This window comes from Schistocerca cancellata, chromosome 2, assembly GCF_023864275.1.
Source record: "Schistocerca cancellata isolate TAMUIC-IGC-003103 chromosome 2, iqSchCanc2.1, whole genome shotgun sequence".
NCBI classification, from domain to species: domain Eukaryota; kingdom Metazoa; phylum Arthropoda; class Insecta; order Orthoptera; family Acrididae; genus Schistocerca; species Schistocerca cancellata.
Window position 1 is genome coordinate 580,387,831 of NC_064627.1, and position 16,965 is coordinate 580,404,795.

A 16,965-nucleotide genomic window follows, 5' to 3' on the forward strand; every position below is an offset into this window, starting at 1 on the left:
GTCTCGGGCTCCCTCTTTGTGGACGATTTTGCGATCTACTACAGCTCTCAACGGACCAGCCTTCTTGAACGACGTCTTCAAGGATGTCTCGATCGCCTCCACTCGTGGAGCATCGAAACTGGCTTCCGTTTTTCACCCAGTAAGACCGTTTGTGTCAATTTTTGGCGACGTACGGAGTTTCTTCCGCCCTCCTTACATCTAGGTCCTGTCAACCTTCCGTTTTCGGACGTCGCTAAATTCTTGGGTCTTATGTTTGACAGAAAACTATGCTGGTCCTCCCACGTTTCCTATCTTTCGGCTCGCTGTCTGCGATCACTTAACACCCTCCGTGTCCTGAATGGTACCTCCTGGGGAGCGGACCGAGTGGTCCTTCTCCGCCTCTATCGCGCCTTAGTGCGCTCGAAATTGGATTATGGAAGCATAGTCTACTCCTCTGCTCGGCCGTCTATTCTTCGGCGTCTCGACTCTATCCACCACCGTGGATTACGTTTAGTGTCTGGAGCTTTTTACACTAGCCCTGTGGAAAGCCTTTATGCTGAGACTGCTGAACCTCCGCTGTCCAATCGGCGAGCAGTCCTCCTGAGTCGTTATGCTAGCCATCTGTCTTCCATGCCTGCTAATCCAGCCCACGACCTTTTTTTCGACGCCTCCTTTGATGTAGGGTATGCAGGCCGCCCCTCCTCCCTACTACCCCCGGGAGTCCGCTTCCGTCAGCTGCTCCATTCTCTTTCCTTCCGCTTTCCTAAAACCTTCCTGACAACTTGGGGTACAGCACCGCCTTGGCTCCGTCCCCGGATCTGCCTGCTCCGTGACCTTTGTCAATTTCCCAAAGATGGTACCCCTACACTTGTTTATCGTCGGGCATTTGCTGCTCTATGTGCAGAAATGACGGACGCCACATTTATTTACACCGACGGCTCGAAAACATCGTTAGGTGTAGGGAGTGCCTATATTGTTGGCGACACCCCAAATCGCTTTCGGCTTCCCGACCAGTGTTCGGTTTATACTGCGGAGCTTTACGCTGTTCTCCAGGCTGTCCACTACATCCGCCGCCATCAGCGGATACAGTACGTTATCTGCTCAGATTCTCTCAGCTCTCTCCTCAGTCTCCAAGCTCTTTACCCTGTGCACCCTCTGGTCCACCGGATTCAGGACTGTCTGCGCTTGCTTCACCTGAGGGGCGTCTCGGTGGCGTTCCTCTGGCTCCCGGGACACGCTGGTATCTGTGGGAATGAGGCGGCCGATATAGCGGCCAAGGCCGCAGTCTCTCTTTCTCGGCCAGCTATTCAGTCGCTTCCCTTCACCGATCTTCGGAACGATTTATGTCGCCATGTTGCTCAATTATGGCATGCCCATTGGTCGGCACTTCCCTGTAATAAATTGCGGGAAGTGAAAGCCCTTCCTTGCGCTTGGACCTCTTCCTCCCGAACGCGTCGTCGGGAGGAGGTAATTTTAGCTAGACTCCGGATAGGGCATTGTCGTTTTAGCCATCGACATCTTTTAAGCGGCGATCCTCCCCCACTCTGTCCCCACTGCTCTCAGCTGTGGAGGGTAAGACACCTTTTAATTGAATGCCCCTATTTTAATCCGTTACGCTCCCGTCTACAGCTATCGTCTGATCTATCGTCGATTTTAGCAGATGACACGCGCTCCGCCGACCGCGTTCTACAGTTCATTAGTGACAGTGAAATGACGTCAGTCATTTGAAGCTTTTTTTGGGGACAATCACCCCCTTTCTGTAGTGGATTTTTAAGCAGTCTTCTATTTTTAGTTTCTCCAATTTTCTGACTTTGTTCCCATTGCTGCTGGTTTTAAATTTCGGTTTTTTACTGTCTTAAGTCACGGGCTGGGCGCTAATGACCATAGAAGTTTTGCGCCCTAAAGTGACTGGCGTATTGTGACGAGCCAGTTGGTCGGCCACCATTGACCAGACGTTTTCAATTGGTGAGAGATTTGGAGAATGTGCTGGCCAGGGCAGCAGTCGAACATTTTCTGTATCCAGAAAGGCCCGTACAGGACCTCCAACATGCGGTCGTGCATTATCCTGCTGAAATGTAGGGTTTTTCAGGGATCGAATGAAGGGTAGAGGCACAGGTCGTAACACATTTGAAATGTAACGTCCACTGTTCAAAGTGCTGTCAATGTGAACAAGAGGTGACAGAGACGTGTAACCAATGGCACCACATACCATTACACTGGGTGATATGCCAGTACGGCGATGACGAATACACGCTTCCAATGTGCGTTAACAACGATGTCACCAAACACAGATGCAAGCATCATGATGCTGTAAACAGAACCTGGATTCATCTGAAAAAAATGACGTTTTGCCATTCGTGCACCCAGGTTCATCATAAAGTACACCATCGCAGGCGCTCCTGTCTGTGACGCAGCGTCAAGGGTAACCACGGCCATGGTCTCCGAGCTGATAGTCCATGCTGCTGCAAACATTGTCGAACTGTTCGTGCAGGGGGTTGTTGTCTTGCAAACATCCCCATCTGTTGACTCAGAGATCGAGACATGGCTGCACGGTCCGTTACAGCCATGCGGATAAGATGCCTGTCATCTCGACTGCTAGTGATACGAGGCCGTTGGGATCCAGCATGATTCCATATTTGTCTAACAGTAATTATATCTTGACCAACGCGAGCAGCAGTGTCGTGTTACGATAAACCGCAATCGCGATAGGCTACAATCTGACCTTTATCAAAATCGGAAACGTGATGGTACGCATTTCTCCTCTTTACACCAGGCATCACAACAACGTTTCACCTGGCAACACCAGTCAACTGCTGCTTGTGTATGAGAAATTGGTTGGAAACTTTCCTCATGTCAGCATGTTGTAGGTGTCGCCACCAGTGCCAACCTTGTGTGAATGCTCTGAAAAGCTAATCATTTGCATATAACAACATCTTCTTCCTTTTGGTTAAATTTCGCGTCTGTAGCACATCATCTTCGTGGTGTAGTAATTTTAAGGGCCAGTAGTGTAGTTTTTCCACTTGTACCTGTGAAATAGATCCAGAAAGTTTGTTGTTACTACTACTACTACTACTACTACTACTCCAACTGCTGCTGCTACTTGGTAGTGGTGCACCCACAAAAGCTGCTACATTAGAGTTCACTGCAAATAACTTCTGGGATTGTGAAATCATGAAAATTTCAAGAAACCCTACTGAGCAAGATAGCTCAGTGGTTAAGACACCAAACTTGCATTCTGGAGGACATCAGTAAGTCCCCATTTGGCCAGCTAAATTTAGGTTTTTTTAGTTTGACTTTACTTTGTCTCCTCCTGACAGTACACTGCATTAGACTTCAGTATGTGCCACATTCCAAGCTGTCCCAGCAGGATGCCACCCTTATTATAGTCAGTTAATCCCTACATGGCACAATGCCAGGAACTACTGTTTGCTTCTGCTACAAGATATTTAAGTAGTTCACTCATCCATCAGTAGTTATGTCTGCCAACACAGGGAGCATTGAAATCCAGAACTGTTTGATGCTTCCAACATATAGACCACAGTTGCACATTACTAGGCTGAGCACAATATTTGTGAGTATACAGCCACACACCAATACTCACAAAGTTCCTGCTGCCTGCAGTGATCGGCTAGTTCTCACCAGGAAGTTGTTTACAGTTGCCAACCATTGCCAGTTAACAGACATTTAACTGCAAATGTCTAAGATTAATCATAGCAATAGTCAACATTTTTATCCATTGAGAGACAGAACTTATAAACTCTCTGAATTTCAGTCCTTACTGAACTTCAGTTAGATAAGTTAGTCATCATCTACTGTGTTGGGTTAGATTAGTTCCAGAAAGGTTACATCAGTGACGCACCTTCTTTGCAAACAGATGCTGAGTATATTTTGAGGTGCATTATTGGATATATTTCCCTGTGATGTGACCATGGCAAGGTTGCCAGTAGGTCACTTTCGTATAGTCAAGGAACTGTTTGCTCCCTGGTATCTTCCTGTTGGGTGCCTGATTTATTGGTGACTAAAACAGTCTCACTAGAGGCAAATCCCAATCTGAGCTTGTGTTCCATCTCTAATGATTTTGTTGTTGAGGGGATATTGTAGTAAACTATCTTTTTTTTTTCCAGACAATCATTGTATCCTCATTATAAATTTCTTTTATGTTTCTGATCTATCTGAAGTTCATTTTAATATTCTCTTCTACATTATTCCTCATTCAGGCCACATAAAACTTTCAGATATATTTTTACGCTGATTTTATTCCCATCCTGATGTTGCAATTGCAGATTCATGAAGGACATATTGAAACAATATGAAGTTTAGTCTCTCTCCATTTTCGTTTCCTGTCATATGCGAGCTAAAAAAATGTTGCAGTAAAATCTGGCAGAATAAAAAATATATTGCCACTTTGTTTTGCAGTTTTCAACTAGACGAATTCAGTATATGCTCTTAAAATGTTTCCAGATGAATGTAATTTAAAGATGCACGCATGTGCGCGCGCGCGCGCGCGCGCACACACTCACACACACACACACACACACGAAAAACTAAAAATGTAGTTTGTCATTATGTATCGTAAAATAAGTAATATTATGAGCAGAACACCTCATTCTCCTGAGGCATTAATCATAAATAAATTTGTTTTACGTGTTTTATATAATTTGTAATATATACGTAATACATAATATATATCTTCCCATTGAAGAGGATTAGGAATAAATGGGTGACTACTTAAAACTATAATTATATTTTGGTTGAAAAAATTTAAGTCTGTAGAACAGTTTTTCTTTGACATTGTTGCTAGAAACTACCATTGTTTATTTTTGAAAAACCACAATAATTTCTTATTGTTTAAATAATTTAACAAGTAAAGGTTACAATACTCCCTATATTTGTTTACATTCCACCAGGACTTTCCCTTCTCATAATTATAATTATGTACTTTTGATTAAATAATTTAATTTCCAGGGCAGGCACTTACGGAGTTGAGCAAAGAGAAATCAAGCTTAAAACAAGCAGAAGTTCAGACAAATCAGTTCCTGAAAACACTGAATCAAGTAGAAGCAAAACTTACTGAACAAATAAATTATCTAACCCAAGTATCTACAGGTATGCAATAGGAACTTGTTCCTTTTTTTCTTTTTTTTTTCATTCCATCAATAAACAGTTTTTATCTGGTTTGACCAGAAGAAATAATTTATTCCCGACTCTGGCTACTAGTGCGTTATCAGTCAGGGCAGTAATGTGTAATTTTCTGTACTAACATAGATTTTTTCCTGATTTAAATTATGGAAATGCCATTATGATTATTCAATTATTTTATTTTTTTTTTTTTTTTGAAAAAGTTTCATGTGTGAAAATCCGGTATGGAGTAACAACAGTGTGAGGAGGATAGATTGCTACACCCTCCATAGAGAAGGTGTTGAGTGGCAGACAGGCACATTGAATAGACTGCTAGGTATTATTTAACTGTCAAGCTAAGCCCACCAGATGTACCAACCCCCCCCCCCCCCTACACACACACACACACACACACACACACACACACACCACCACCACCACATTCACACATGCATAGCTCACACATAGATAGCCATAACGCACAAACATTTCCAAAAATGGTGTTATATTTGACTGTGTGAATACACTGCACGCAAACGCAAGGAGTGAAATAAATTTAACTTAACAAAGCTGTTTCATATATACGTTTCTAGTAATATCGACCTCCTATACCTTTTGATACATTTTTCATAACAACTTAACACTAATACAGTTTTTAAGTACACACAGTGATGCAGATAAGAAACAAAATGCTAATGTGTACCCAAATAAACTGCCACGGTACCCAAAATAGGGTAAAAAAAGGTGAAAGTTTGTCAACTGACAGCACTGACACAATAAGAAAACTGTAGATATTTGATTAATACAACAAAATATTTTATAAAGGTAATGATATTAACTATCCCATTCTGTTTCTATGCCCAGCTTTTTCATTGTAAAAATTCTTTAATATTTTTCTAAGAAAATTATAAAACCTTACAAAAGATAATATCAAATTGATTGCTCCTTACCATAAAAATGACACCTTAAGTTGCAGAGTGGCGCGCGCGCGCGCGCGCACACACACACACACACACACACACACACACACACACACACACACACACACACACACACACACACACACACACACGACTACCAACTCCGGCAGCTCAGACCAGAATCAGATTCTTGGCCGAGCTGCCAGAGTTGGTGATCATGTGTACTTGAGTTATGCCTTCTTAAGTGAATGAAAGGTTGGTGTTTCTATTTCTGACGAAGGCTGTGACAATAGCTTATGTGTAAATGTCTTTTAATGGTGCCTGTCTGCAAATTAACATGTCATATTTACAGTAAGTGGCAGTGTATCTTTTCCTACATAGTGGATGTTCCAATCTGGAGCTTCCATTGTTTGATAATAGTAAATAGTGTTATCATGTAGCTAAATGTAGTGGCAAATCGTATCAGCATATAGTAAATACTGAAAACTACAAGTAATAGTTGCAGTAAACCTGTAAATCTCCATCACCATTTTCATAAGCTAATAATATTCAGTCCATGTTCATTTGTAAGTATTGGTTTCCTGAACCATAGTCAAAGTGAAGGTAATGTACACTGATGAGCCAAAATATTATGACCACCTGCTTTAAAAGCTTGTTTGCCCATCTTCAGAACAAAATACACACTGATGCTGTGTATCAGGGATCTGACAGTTTGTTGGTAGGTTTGTGGAGGAATGTGGCATTATATGTCTACCCACAGGTCATGTAGTTTGCCTAAATAATGGGCCACTGATTTGCATACATGGTGATGGCAACCGATAGAAACCCAGATGGGTTTTGTGGGATTATATCAGGCAGATTTGGTCACTGAGTTCACTGTAATGCTTCTCAAACCACTGTAGAATGTCTCCAAGATACAGACAGTTATTCTGTTGAAAGATGACATTGCCTTTGGGGAAGACATCAAGCATGAATGGATGCAGCAGATGGTTCGCAGTTGTCAATGTGTCTTTAATTACTACTGCAGGTCCCATGCAAGTGCAGGAGAATGTCTCCCATAGCATATCACTGCTCCCACCCGCCTTTATTCGTGGAACACTGCATGTTTTGAGCCACAGTTCACCTTGATGATGGCATTTGTGAAGGCGACCAGCAACCTAGTGTAACAGAAATGTGATTCAGCTGAAGAGTTGACATATTTCCATTGATCGACAGTCAAATACCAATGGCCCCGTGTCCACTGCACTTGTAATTGATTATGTAGTTTGGTCAACATCTGAACATGTAGGGGTGGTCTGCTGCTGTGCTCCATGTTCAACAACTTATGATGAACGGTGTTCTCTGAAACACGTGTGCATGTACCAGCAATGTGTTCTTTCAGCAGAGATGCCACAGATCACCATCTATCCTATTTTACGAAGCAGACAAGCCTGTGAACCACACGTTGTGTGAAGAGTTGTTGACGTCAAACCATTTAGCACCTAGTGGAGTTTCACTGTCCTCCTACCTCTTTCTGTAGGTGTTTATAACAGTAGCACATGAACATTTGACCACCTTTTCTGTTTACAAGGTACTCATTCACAGGCTCTACATAATAATAATAATAATAATAATCTGCTCTTTGTCATAGTCGTTTAGCTCAATGGATTTCCACATTTGCAGCCCGTATCTTTGCTAGGGTAATCCCCTGTCCATGTCTGCTCCACTTGCATCTTTTGTTACTGCGTCACATGCCCACAATGCCACCCGGCAGCATCCAACGTCACGGTGGCAGTGGTAATAATGTTTTGGCTTCTCAGTGTGTGTGTGTGTGTGTGTGTGTGTGTGTGTGTGTGTGTGTGTGTGTGTGCGCGCGTGTGCGTGCGCGTGCGCGCGCGCTTACACAGCAGAGTCAAAATAATGTAATCACATAGACCAAACTCTGTGTCATGTATTTATTTCCTAAACTTTCACATACCATAAATAAATATTGAATATTTAATGGTCCAAGGGTGATAAGTATCGTCAAATATTGTTAATAGTACAAGGGTTAGAACTTTAATTGTGGCAACTATTTATTTACAGCTCATACAAAATAGATACATGCTTCAAAGTTTTACTGACTTTCAAAGTAGTCACCAGCATTGTGTGTAACCTGTTGCCAGCAATGTGGAAGTCATAGGATACTCTTAGCAGTGCCAGTTGGGACAGCACTGTCTATTGCCCAACGAATTTGTAGCAGTTCTGAAGCGAATGCCGTGAGATGTTTCCTTCAGTTTAGAAATCAAGTTGAATTTATAAGGGCTTAAGTCAGAGGAGTGCAGTAGGTGGTATAGCACTTAGCAGCCCCATCAGTCAAACAAATCAGTAACAGCTTGCACTGTACATGCTTGAGCATTGTCCTGCAAAATGATGGTCAGGTCCTGCAGAAAGTGTCATCACTTCTGTCTTTATGCTGTTCATTTTTGGAACACAACCTATGACCAGCTTCAACTGGAGTCCGACAGGGTTGCATTTTATCACCAACACTTTTTATAGACTCAGTTATGAGAAGAGCAACAACAGGCAGGAGACGACGAGTCCCGTGGGGGATCCATGAATCTCTGGAGGATTTGGATTTTGCAGAAGACATAGTTTTATTAGCTCAAAGGCTGACTGATATGCAAGCTAAATTAAACTTGCTGAAAGAGGAAGCAGAGACTGCTGGCCTCAAGATAAATACAGGCAAAACAAAGGAAATGAGATTAAATTCAGGGAACATGGAGATGCCACTGTTAATAGGGGAGCAGCAGGTGGAGACTGTCAACTCATTCCTGTATCTGGGTAGTATAGTGATGGAAGATGGTGGAGCTGGAGATGACATGAATAACCACATTAAAAAGGCAAATGCTGCCTTCATACAGTTGTATCTAATATGGAAAAATAGAAATATCACGTATAAAACAAAAATCCGTATTTTTAATACAAATGTGAAGGCTGTCCTTCTGTACGCCAGTGAAAGCTGGAAAATGGATAAAAAGATAACACCCCAGTTACAGAGCTTCATAAATAGATGTCTTCGACGCATCATGAATATCTGGTGGCCAGAAAAAATATGTAATGAGGAGCTCTGGCAAATAAAAAAACCCAGATACCTATAGAAGACCAGATACGAGAGAGAAAGTGGGGTTGGTTGGGGCACACCTTGAGAAAACCAGATGGAGCCTTCGAGAAAAAAAGCATTGGAATGGATTCCCCAGGGAACAAGGAAGAGAGGAAGGCCTAGGGGCACATGGAACAGGACAGTGGAAGGGGAAGCAAAGAGTTGGCAAGACCTGGGCAGAATTGAGGCAAATGGCCAAAGACAGAGACGGATGGTGAGTTCTCCTGGATGCCCTATGCCCCCATAGGGGCCAAAGGAATTAAATCAAGTCAAGTCAAAACTTTGAAACACTTATCCGTTTTGTACAAGCTGTAAATAAATAGTTGCCACTATTAAAGTTCCAACCCATGTATGCACAATCACCAGTGATCATAGTACAGTAAAATCCAACTCTTCTCAGCAACTCTCGTGACATAAAAATTCAAAGTTTACACAGCTGTGATAAAAAAATAACAGGAATTTTTTTTTTTATTTTACGGGCTTTCTAGAACCAATTTTTAAAACTTCTTTTTATCGTCTTGGTACACATGTTCTTGATGTACGTTTGCAGTTTCAGCTGTTTTGAATATTTAGTTTCTTGTTGACAGTCTAAAAGGTTATATGTGTTTTTGAGTGCTTGGCTAATTTTTTCTTACAGAGAAGATGGATCAAAGAATTTGCATTAAATTTAGGATGAAAAATGGAATAAAGTGCAGCACTGCATTTGGAATGTTGAGTGTGGCTTTTGGTTAGTGTACTGTGAGTAAGACAAAAGTTTATTAGTGGTATAAACATTTCAAAGAGTCTCAAGAAGACATTGAAGATGATGACCGCCTTGGATTTCATAGCACATCAATTATGATAACAGTGTGGAAGAAGGAAAGAAAATGCTTCCGGAAAATTGCCAGATCACTATCAGAGAGGTTGCTGATGATGTTGGCATATCCTTTGACTCATGCCAAGCAAGCGAAGTTTGTTCAAAAATTATTGAATCTCAGCCACAAACGATATCGCGTAAACATCACTTAGGAATTGTTGAATGTAGACAAACATGATCTAGAACTTCTAAAGAAGGTTATAATAGGTTATGAAACAAGAGTGTTTGGGTGTAACATTGAAATAAAGGCACATAATTCCAATGGAAACTGCCTCAATGGCCAAGACTGAAAAAAATTCAGCAAGGTCAGTCACATGGGGAGGTTCTTCTCATTGTTTTCTTCAATTGCAATGGGATAGTGCATCATAAGTTCCTGCCGTATTGTCAGCCGATCAATAAGAAATACTACCTTGAAGCTATACGCCGTTTGGGTGAAGCAATCAGAGAAAATGACCAGAATTGTGGCAAAACCACTTGTGGAAATTGCTTCATGGTAATTCTGTTCACACCTCAATGCTTCTTCATGATTTTTTGGCAAAAAAACAAAACCATTATGTTGCCTTCAGCCACCCTATTTGCCAGATGTGGACTCCTGTGACTTCTTTCTATTCTTGAGGTTGAAGAGAACCGTGAAAGGACATCATTTTGCCACTGCTGATGAGGTAAAAACAATCACTGAAGGAGCTAAACAACATATCAAAAATTGAGTTCCAAGATTGGAAAAAGTGCTGTCACAAGTGTATTATATCTGAGGGGGATTACTTTGAAGGGGACAAAGTTGATGTTGTTAAATAAATAAAGGTACTCTAATAAAAACAAAAATTTCCAGTACTTTATGATTACACCTCATATGTCTCTCAAATAATGTAACAACTTATTTCCTCGAGTAAAATAATTATATTTGTAGTATCATGTTTTGTGATAATATAGAGTAAATCTCATAAGCCCATGTAATTAAGGATTCTTAATTAATTAAAAATGCTAGTATTGACAGAGAAAGATAATTTCAGTGGACATACAGAATAGGAGAATGATGGATGCAGCACAGAAAACCTAAGTCAAAAAGTGCTACAACAGGTAACGTCCTGTGCTTGCCGTAGCACATCACATACAAAGAATGTATGCCCTCCTGAGGTGTTCTCTTTTGAGTATGACAAATCCATGCAGTATATAAATTGTTGATGTAATGAGGAGCAATAAAATTTTTTACATCGATAGTTGAATGTGTTTTCATAAGCAACAAAATAACCACAACTAACACACAAAATATCGTCAGTGAAACATTTTCCTTTTGGTCAACAGTCAGACTCACAGTTTCAGATGCCTTTTCATCAGTTATTTTCATTAACTCCTTTTCTTCAACTTCCACTTTGAATTATCCTCTACTACATGACTTCTTTCTTTCATAAATGACAACCTATTCATGTTTTCACAAGCATCTTGCTTTATACATTTTATTGCACTATGTTTCCCTTCTTGCCTTTCACATATGAAAAATGACAATTGAAATTATGTGATAAAAAAGACAATACATCTCATCACCAAAGCAAATTAAGAGCAGCATATTTTGGTAAACTTCCGTCCCTTCTTTGTGTTATTTAGCATTGGAAGTTTCTATTTGTTGGTCTTGGATTTTGGTTCACTATGCAGTAGACCACAATAGAAATTTGATGCCCCTTGGCCTCAGAACTGTTTAAGTTCTTGGAAGTCTGCATATTTTTAATTTTTTGTAAGGTGTTGGCAGGGAAAAAAACAAAAAGAAAGAGAGAGAGATTTACCTTTATAAAAGTTTCACATTAAAAGAAACCATTATATGCTCGGTGGTGCTATAAGAATTTGTCAGGTCCCTGCAGTTGATACTCTGGCTCAATATCTACTTGTGGACCACCGGAATGCTCCAAATGTACTGGTGTTCAGGCTCTGCTGTAAGTAAACCTGTATTTGAACAGCTTCTCTTCCTTCACAATCGGAGCTTCTCTGGGCAATCATATCTTGAAAGAATACTTCAGTTTCTACGTGCTTTTGAGAAGATCGTTCAGTCTCATATACCTTCTCGTTCAACAGGAATGACTGTAAGGCCATGGATTCAGTCTTGCTGTTTCAAAAGTATTTTGGTAACTCTGCAATATCTTTCATTTCTCTCGCATTCCAAGTTAGAGCATCCTCTTATTGGAAATACTATTTTGACACTATCTAATCTCTTAATGGTATGAACAAGATACTGATGGTTTAGGAGCACTACATAGTTCTATTTCTGTCCTGAGCATGATTCACAGAATTTTACAAGAAGCCTTCCTTTTGGATCAAGGATTTCACTCACATAACAATGCAAAAAATTTATAGTTTCATTTGGTCCGTTATTTCCTCAATCTTCCGTGTAATTATAAAACATTGCATCAGTTTTGAATGTTTGATGAATGTTGAAACAGTAAAACAGTAATTCCTTCCAAAGCAAAGAAGATCCTTTGGCAAACAGGTATTTCAGTCATTGGACCATTTCACTTGATTCTTACAGTGTCTCATAAAGAGAAATCTCTGGCGTAATTAAGATCAACAAAATTAAGCCGGTTAAATGAAAATATTTGTCATTCCAGACACCTAATAAATTGGTAAGCTATGCTCTTTTGTGGGGCTGATTTTTTTTTTTTTTTTTAGCTGACTAGCACATTGGATCTCCCCTATATCTTGTGATGATCCACACATTTTGAAGGTCATAAGAGGAACAAACTTCAAACTAAACACTATAACTGTAAGAAACAGAACAGAGTAAGAAACTCAAATTATCATATTTGCAGCTGCAAGCCAACTGACCTAACAGGTGTATTGCGAAAAGTTGAAGTAAACGTTGGACTTGCGCCATTCTTTCCATGAGAACCCGACTCAGAACATTCTTTCTGTTACCACTAAAAGTAAAACCCTTTGTATCTCAGACCCTTGCTACGTTATTTGAAAGTCATTATAAGTGCCTTGTGGTACCTACAGCTGGCCGTCTGAATTTGCCATAAACTCATTTTCTAATTAAATGGACTTACCCTGGTTTCACCTTCCAGTCTAAGAACTGTATTAACTTATTGTAACCTGTCTGTTCCCAAACCAAAATCTTCACTTAGTGCTGGAATTAGTAAACAACCATATCCAGCATCTACACCCTCAATTTCAGATGTCAGAAAAGTTCTTTTTTTATTATGTTTTTATTATTTTTATTTTTTCTTTATTTATTTATTTATTTATTTATTTTTACTGTGTCTGCCAGTAGCCCCTCTAATCCTAACTCCTATTACTTCCATGCCAATATAATTCTTATTTTTGTCTACTTTCATTTCTGAGAGCCTCTGATATTCCAGAAATTCTGCTACCTGAATAAAGTAATGCTTTCCCTCCAAAATTCCCTGTTTTCACACAAGCATAAGGGTTTTCTATTTTATCATCTGTATTTCGATCAATGCCTTCATATAATAATTTCTTTTTAACTTCACTGAACTCCATACCCTTGCTATTCTGAATACTTTTGTTCTTGCTTCTAGTTAAGTTGCTTCATCCATTTAAACCATAAATATCATTGCCACTTAATTGTTAAGAACATTACATACAGTATCTAAAATCAATTAAATCTTCACTCAATCTCTACCTTTATCTTGCTTGATTCATAAATTTCTTTGCAATTTTAATTTTATTAATAAGAGGTAACTATTGTGTAGCAAATTGCTAGTATTTTCCAAAGTGGGTCATTAAATACCTCTTCCTCGACATTGATCCAAACTGTGCCCAGAAAACACTTAATACCCATGTCCAGATTTAGAACTGAAAACTGGTTAGAAAACTTACTGACATATTTCTTCTGAAAGCTTTCTGTGACTAAGTTATGTGCAACAGTACAGTCAGACACTTCATTTACATTTTTACCTACCTCTAACAATCAACACAGAATCATTCTTTAACTAAACAAAATAACCCATACCTTAATTTTCATTAATTCCTTCCTCACCAAGAACTTGACCTATATTACAAATATTCGATGCATCTTCATCTACCGTATGTTTCTCACTCTGTACGTGTTCCATTACTACTTCATTCTCAGAAAATATTTCATAAATATTTAAGTTACCATCTCCAATCTCATTCAATTTTTTCCAGTATCAACACTGAAAGAGTTTTCTAGGTCACTTTCCTACAGTTCATAATTAAGATTTTTTTACTTCTTTTTTGTTCTGTTATTTAACCCAGTCTTGCCAGAAACTACCCCAAAACTCTTGATCCACTCTAATTTTATTATCTTGTTATTCTAGTGTAATTATCATTCTGTCTTAGTAACCATTCTGTCTTGTACATTTGTTACCATTATTTTTCGATGAATTAATATTATTACTCTTCACTCTCACATTGTGGACCTCCCATGGAGTGACCATTGGTTTACCAGCTCATTAATTTTAGCACCATGACTGAAGTGCTGAGGTGGATGTTGACTGCAATTCTAGTTTCTGTTGCTTAGCTTGTATCTCCTGTTACATTGTCTCCTTCTGTAATCACATTCTCTTGGTGGTCATTTTCTCAGTTTCTGTGATTATTACCATCATTTTCCCCACAATAATTGTTATTTCCCCAATTTCCATTGTAACAGCCCTGTATGAAATTATTTTAGGTACTGGTCAACTTATTCATCAAACCCAAACACCAACTCCCATTGAACATTCTCAGGTAACCTTCTTTTCAATGCATTGATTTGTGTCAGTTTGTCAAAAGGTTGGTTCAATTGATTTTTACGAAGTTCTGTTTACCCCTCTCTGTGTCCTCTGTAATTTGGCTCATATAGGAATTCTCTTTTAATTCTAACTTGTTCTAACTCTGGTCAAAATTTGCTAAGGAATCTCTCTTCAAAATGTTTAGATATTAAATCTTGTATGCAAGTCTGATTGCCCACGGTAGTGCCTTCCTATTCAAACATCTTTACACGAATTTAATTTTAAGTCTATCAGCCAGGTCTGGAATGAAATTTTGTTTACAGTGTTGCAAGAAATCAAAAGGTTGTAAACTACCAACCCCAGGAAAGCTTTTTGGTAGCATACTAGACAAAACATAAAATCCTGTATTAACAATTTTTTTTTTTTTTTGCAGCTACACCTTCATGTGGGGTATGTAAATGTTTTTGAATCTTAAGCACATTATTTTCCAAATATGAGGCACTATTCTTACATTCACTGTCCTCTTCACAAACTGTCTTTTTCGCCACTAACAACTTCTTAATTTACATTACAAAATTTTATCTCTCACCTGTTGTTAATGTGTGCAACTTTGTTATATAGATTATGTTCTACTACAGAAATTTCACTTCACAAATTAAGTTCCAGTTCAGTTACATTTTGATCAACAATCTGAACACCAGATTCTGTGCTTGTGATTCTGTCCTTTAATTATGCAATTTTGTCATTTGCAACTGCAGTTTGATTACTTAATTTATTTTTAACATCTTGGATTCGATTGATTAGTTCTTGCTGGAATGCCAGAATTTGATTCCCTAGCTCTAAGTTAACGGAATTACAGTTTTCATAAATTCTGTTTCCCAACTCATTTTTGATCACATCATTGTGTTGAGAAACTTGTTCCCCAAGAAACTTGTTTTGTCAAAACATTTATAGCCTTTGTTCTCTCTCTTATAAAATGTTCTAATGACTATTTTGTGTAGTGAGTCTACTGAATCTTCCATAGTATGATTTTGAAGTCCTAACCTTGAATCATTATCCTCAAACAAGTCCTAAACTAAACCTCTTTTCAGTGCCATTTTCAAAGTTTGGATAATAATGAAGGTCAACAAAATCGTGTTTCACATGCAAATGAGTCACAACTAATAATTTTTTGGCCACTATTCTCTACTTTGACAAGCTGATTAGAGAATAAAGCTGAAATTATGTACTTAACTTTCATTGTTGTGTGTTCAGTTGTGTGCTCTTTGTTCTTGGAGCAGACATTTGTCATTATTCTGAGTTTAGTTGCATTGAAGGGTATACTCACTTTACTAAAATATAACTTTTTATTTATCTGGCTGATTGTCTTGAAATTAGTTTCAGTGTCTTCTTATAGAGGTATGATTATGTACACATGTCTTGATTTGTACAAAGAACATCCACTGGTGCTAGGACTCTGAAATTCTGATGAATAACTAACTATAAAATGAAATCTGCACTTCAAGTATTTGTATTTTAACTTTTCAACTACCAGAATAACAAAATGTAACTCTTAATTCCAACGAGGCTAAACAGAAATTTGAACGGCTACATCCCGTGCGCATGATGTCATCTTGTGCCTCCACTGTCACTCCTGCTCCAGCTCCTTCAGCTGCAAGACATACCGTCAGCTCTCAGAGTCAGAGGACCTCACCTGCCCCCTTGACGATGGGGGCCACTTCTCTCACTGTTGCTCCCACACCACCTACCTCAGGAGCAGCACCCTCTCAACCACTGGGGACACCAGTCCCCACTTCTAAGCCGGAGAAGCGTCAGTCTTCTTCGGCTTCTCTCGCTCAGAAGGGATCCCTTGGGTCACTCCCTTCCCAGGTTCCTACCAGCGGCACAGCAGACACCAACCAGTGGCTGAAGAAGCTGCAGGTCGCTGGTCGTCGAGCTTCACGATCATCTTCTGTCCCAGAGGCTGACTCCAATAAGCCCTCTCAGCAACGGCGACCAAAGGAACAGCGAGACAAAACGACACATAAGACCTGTAAGACCAAGGCACCTGCGGTGGCACCTACTCCACCGCTCCCTACAAGTTCTGCGTATGAGGATGAGCGTCCGCTGAGGACCTCGATCTCGCTGGTCCCTCAGACGCAATGGTTAGCACTTGCCCATGTGCCCCATCGGAGGCAGCAGGTGACCCAGTCCCTTCACACCTTTTTCAGCCATGGACAATATCATCCTCCAGTGGAACTGCAGCGGTTTCTTCCACCATCTAGCTGAGCTCCGACAGCTTATCAGCCTTCA

At 39.7% G+C, this 16,965-nt stretch overlaps 1 protein-coding gene across 1 annotated transcript in view; it reads left to right on the forward strand.

The window, feature by feature from the left end:
- The window catches only part of LOC126162190 (mediator of RNA polymerase II transcription subunit 11), a 57,448-nt gene that overhangs the window by 21,878 nt on the left and 18,605 nt on the right, over positions 1-16,965 (forward strand). The window contains exon 2 of the mRNA XM_049918517.1: positions 4,945-5,085. Within this exon, the coding sequence (XP_049774474.1) occupies positions 4,945-5,085 (141 nt within the window). The remainder of the gene's footprint in view (positions 1-4,944; positions 5,086-16,965) is intronic.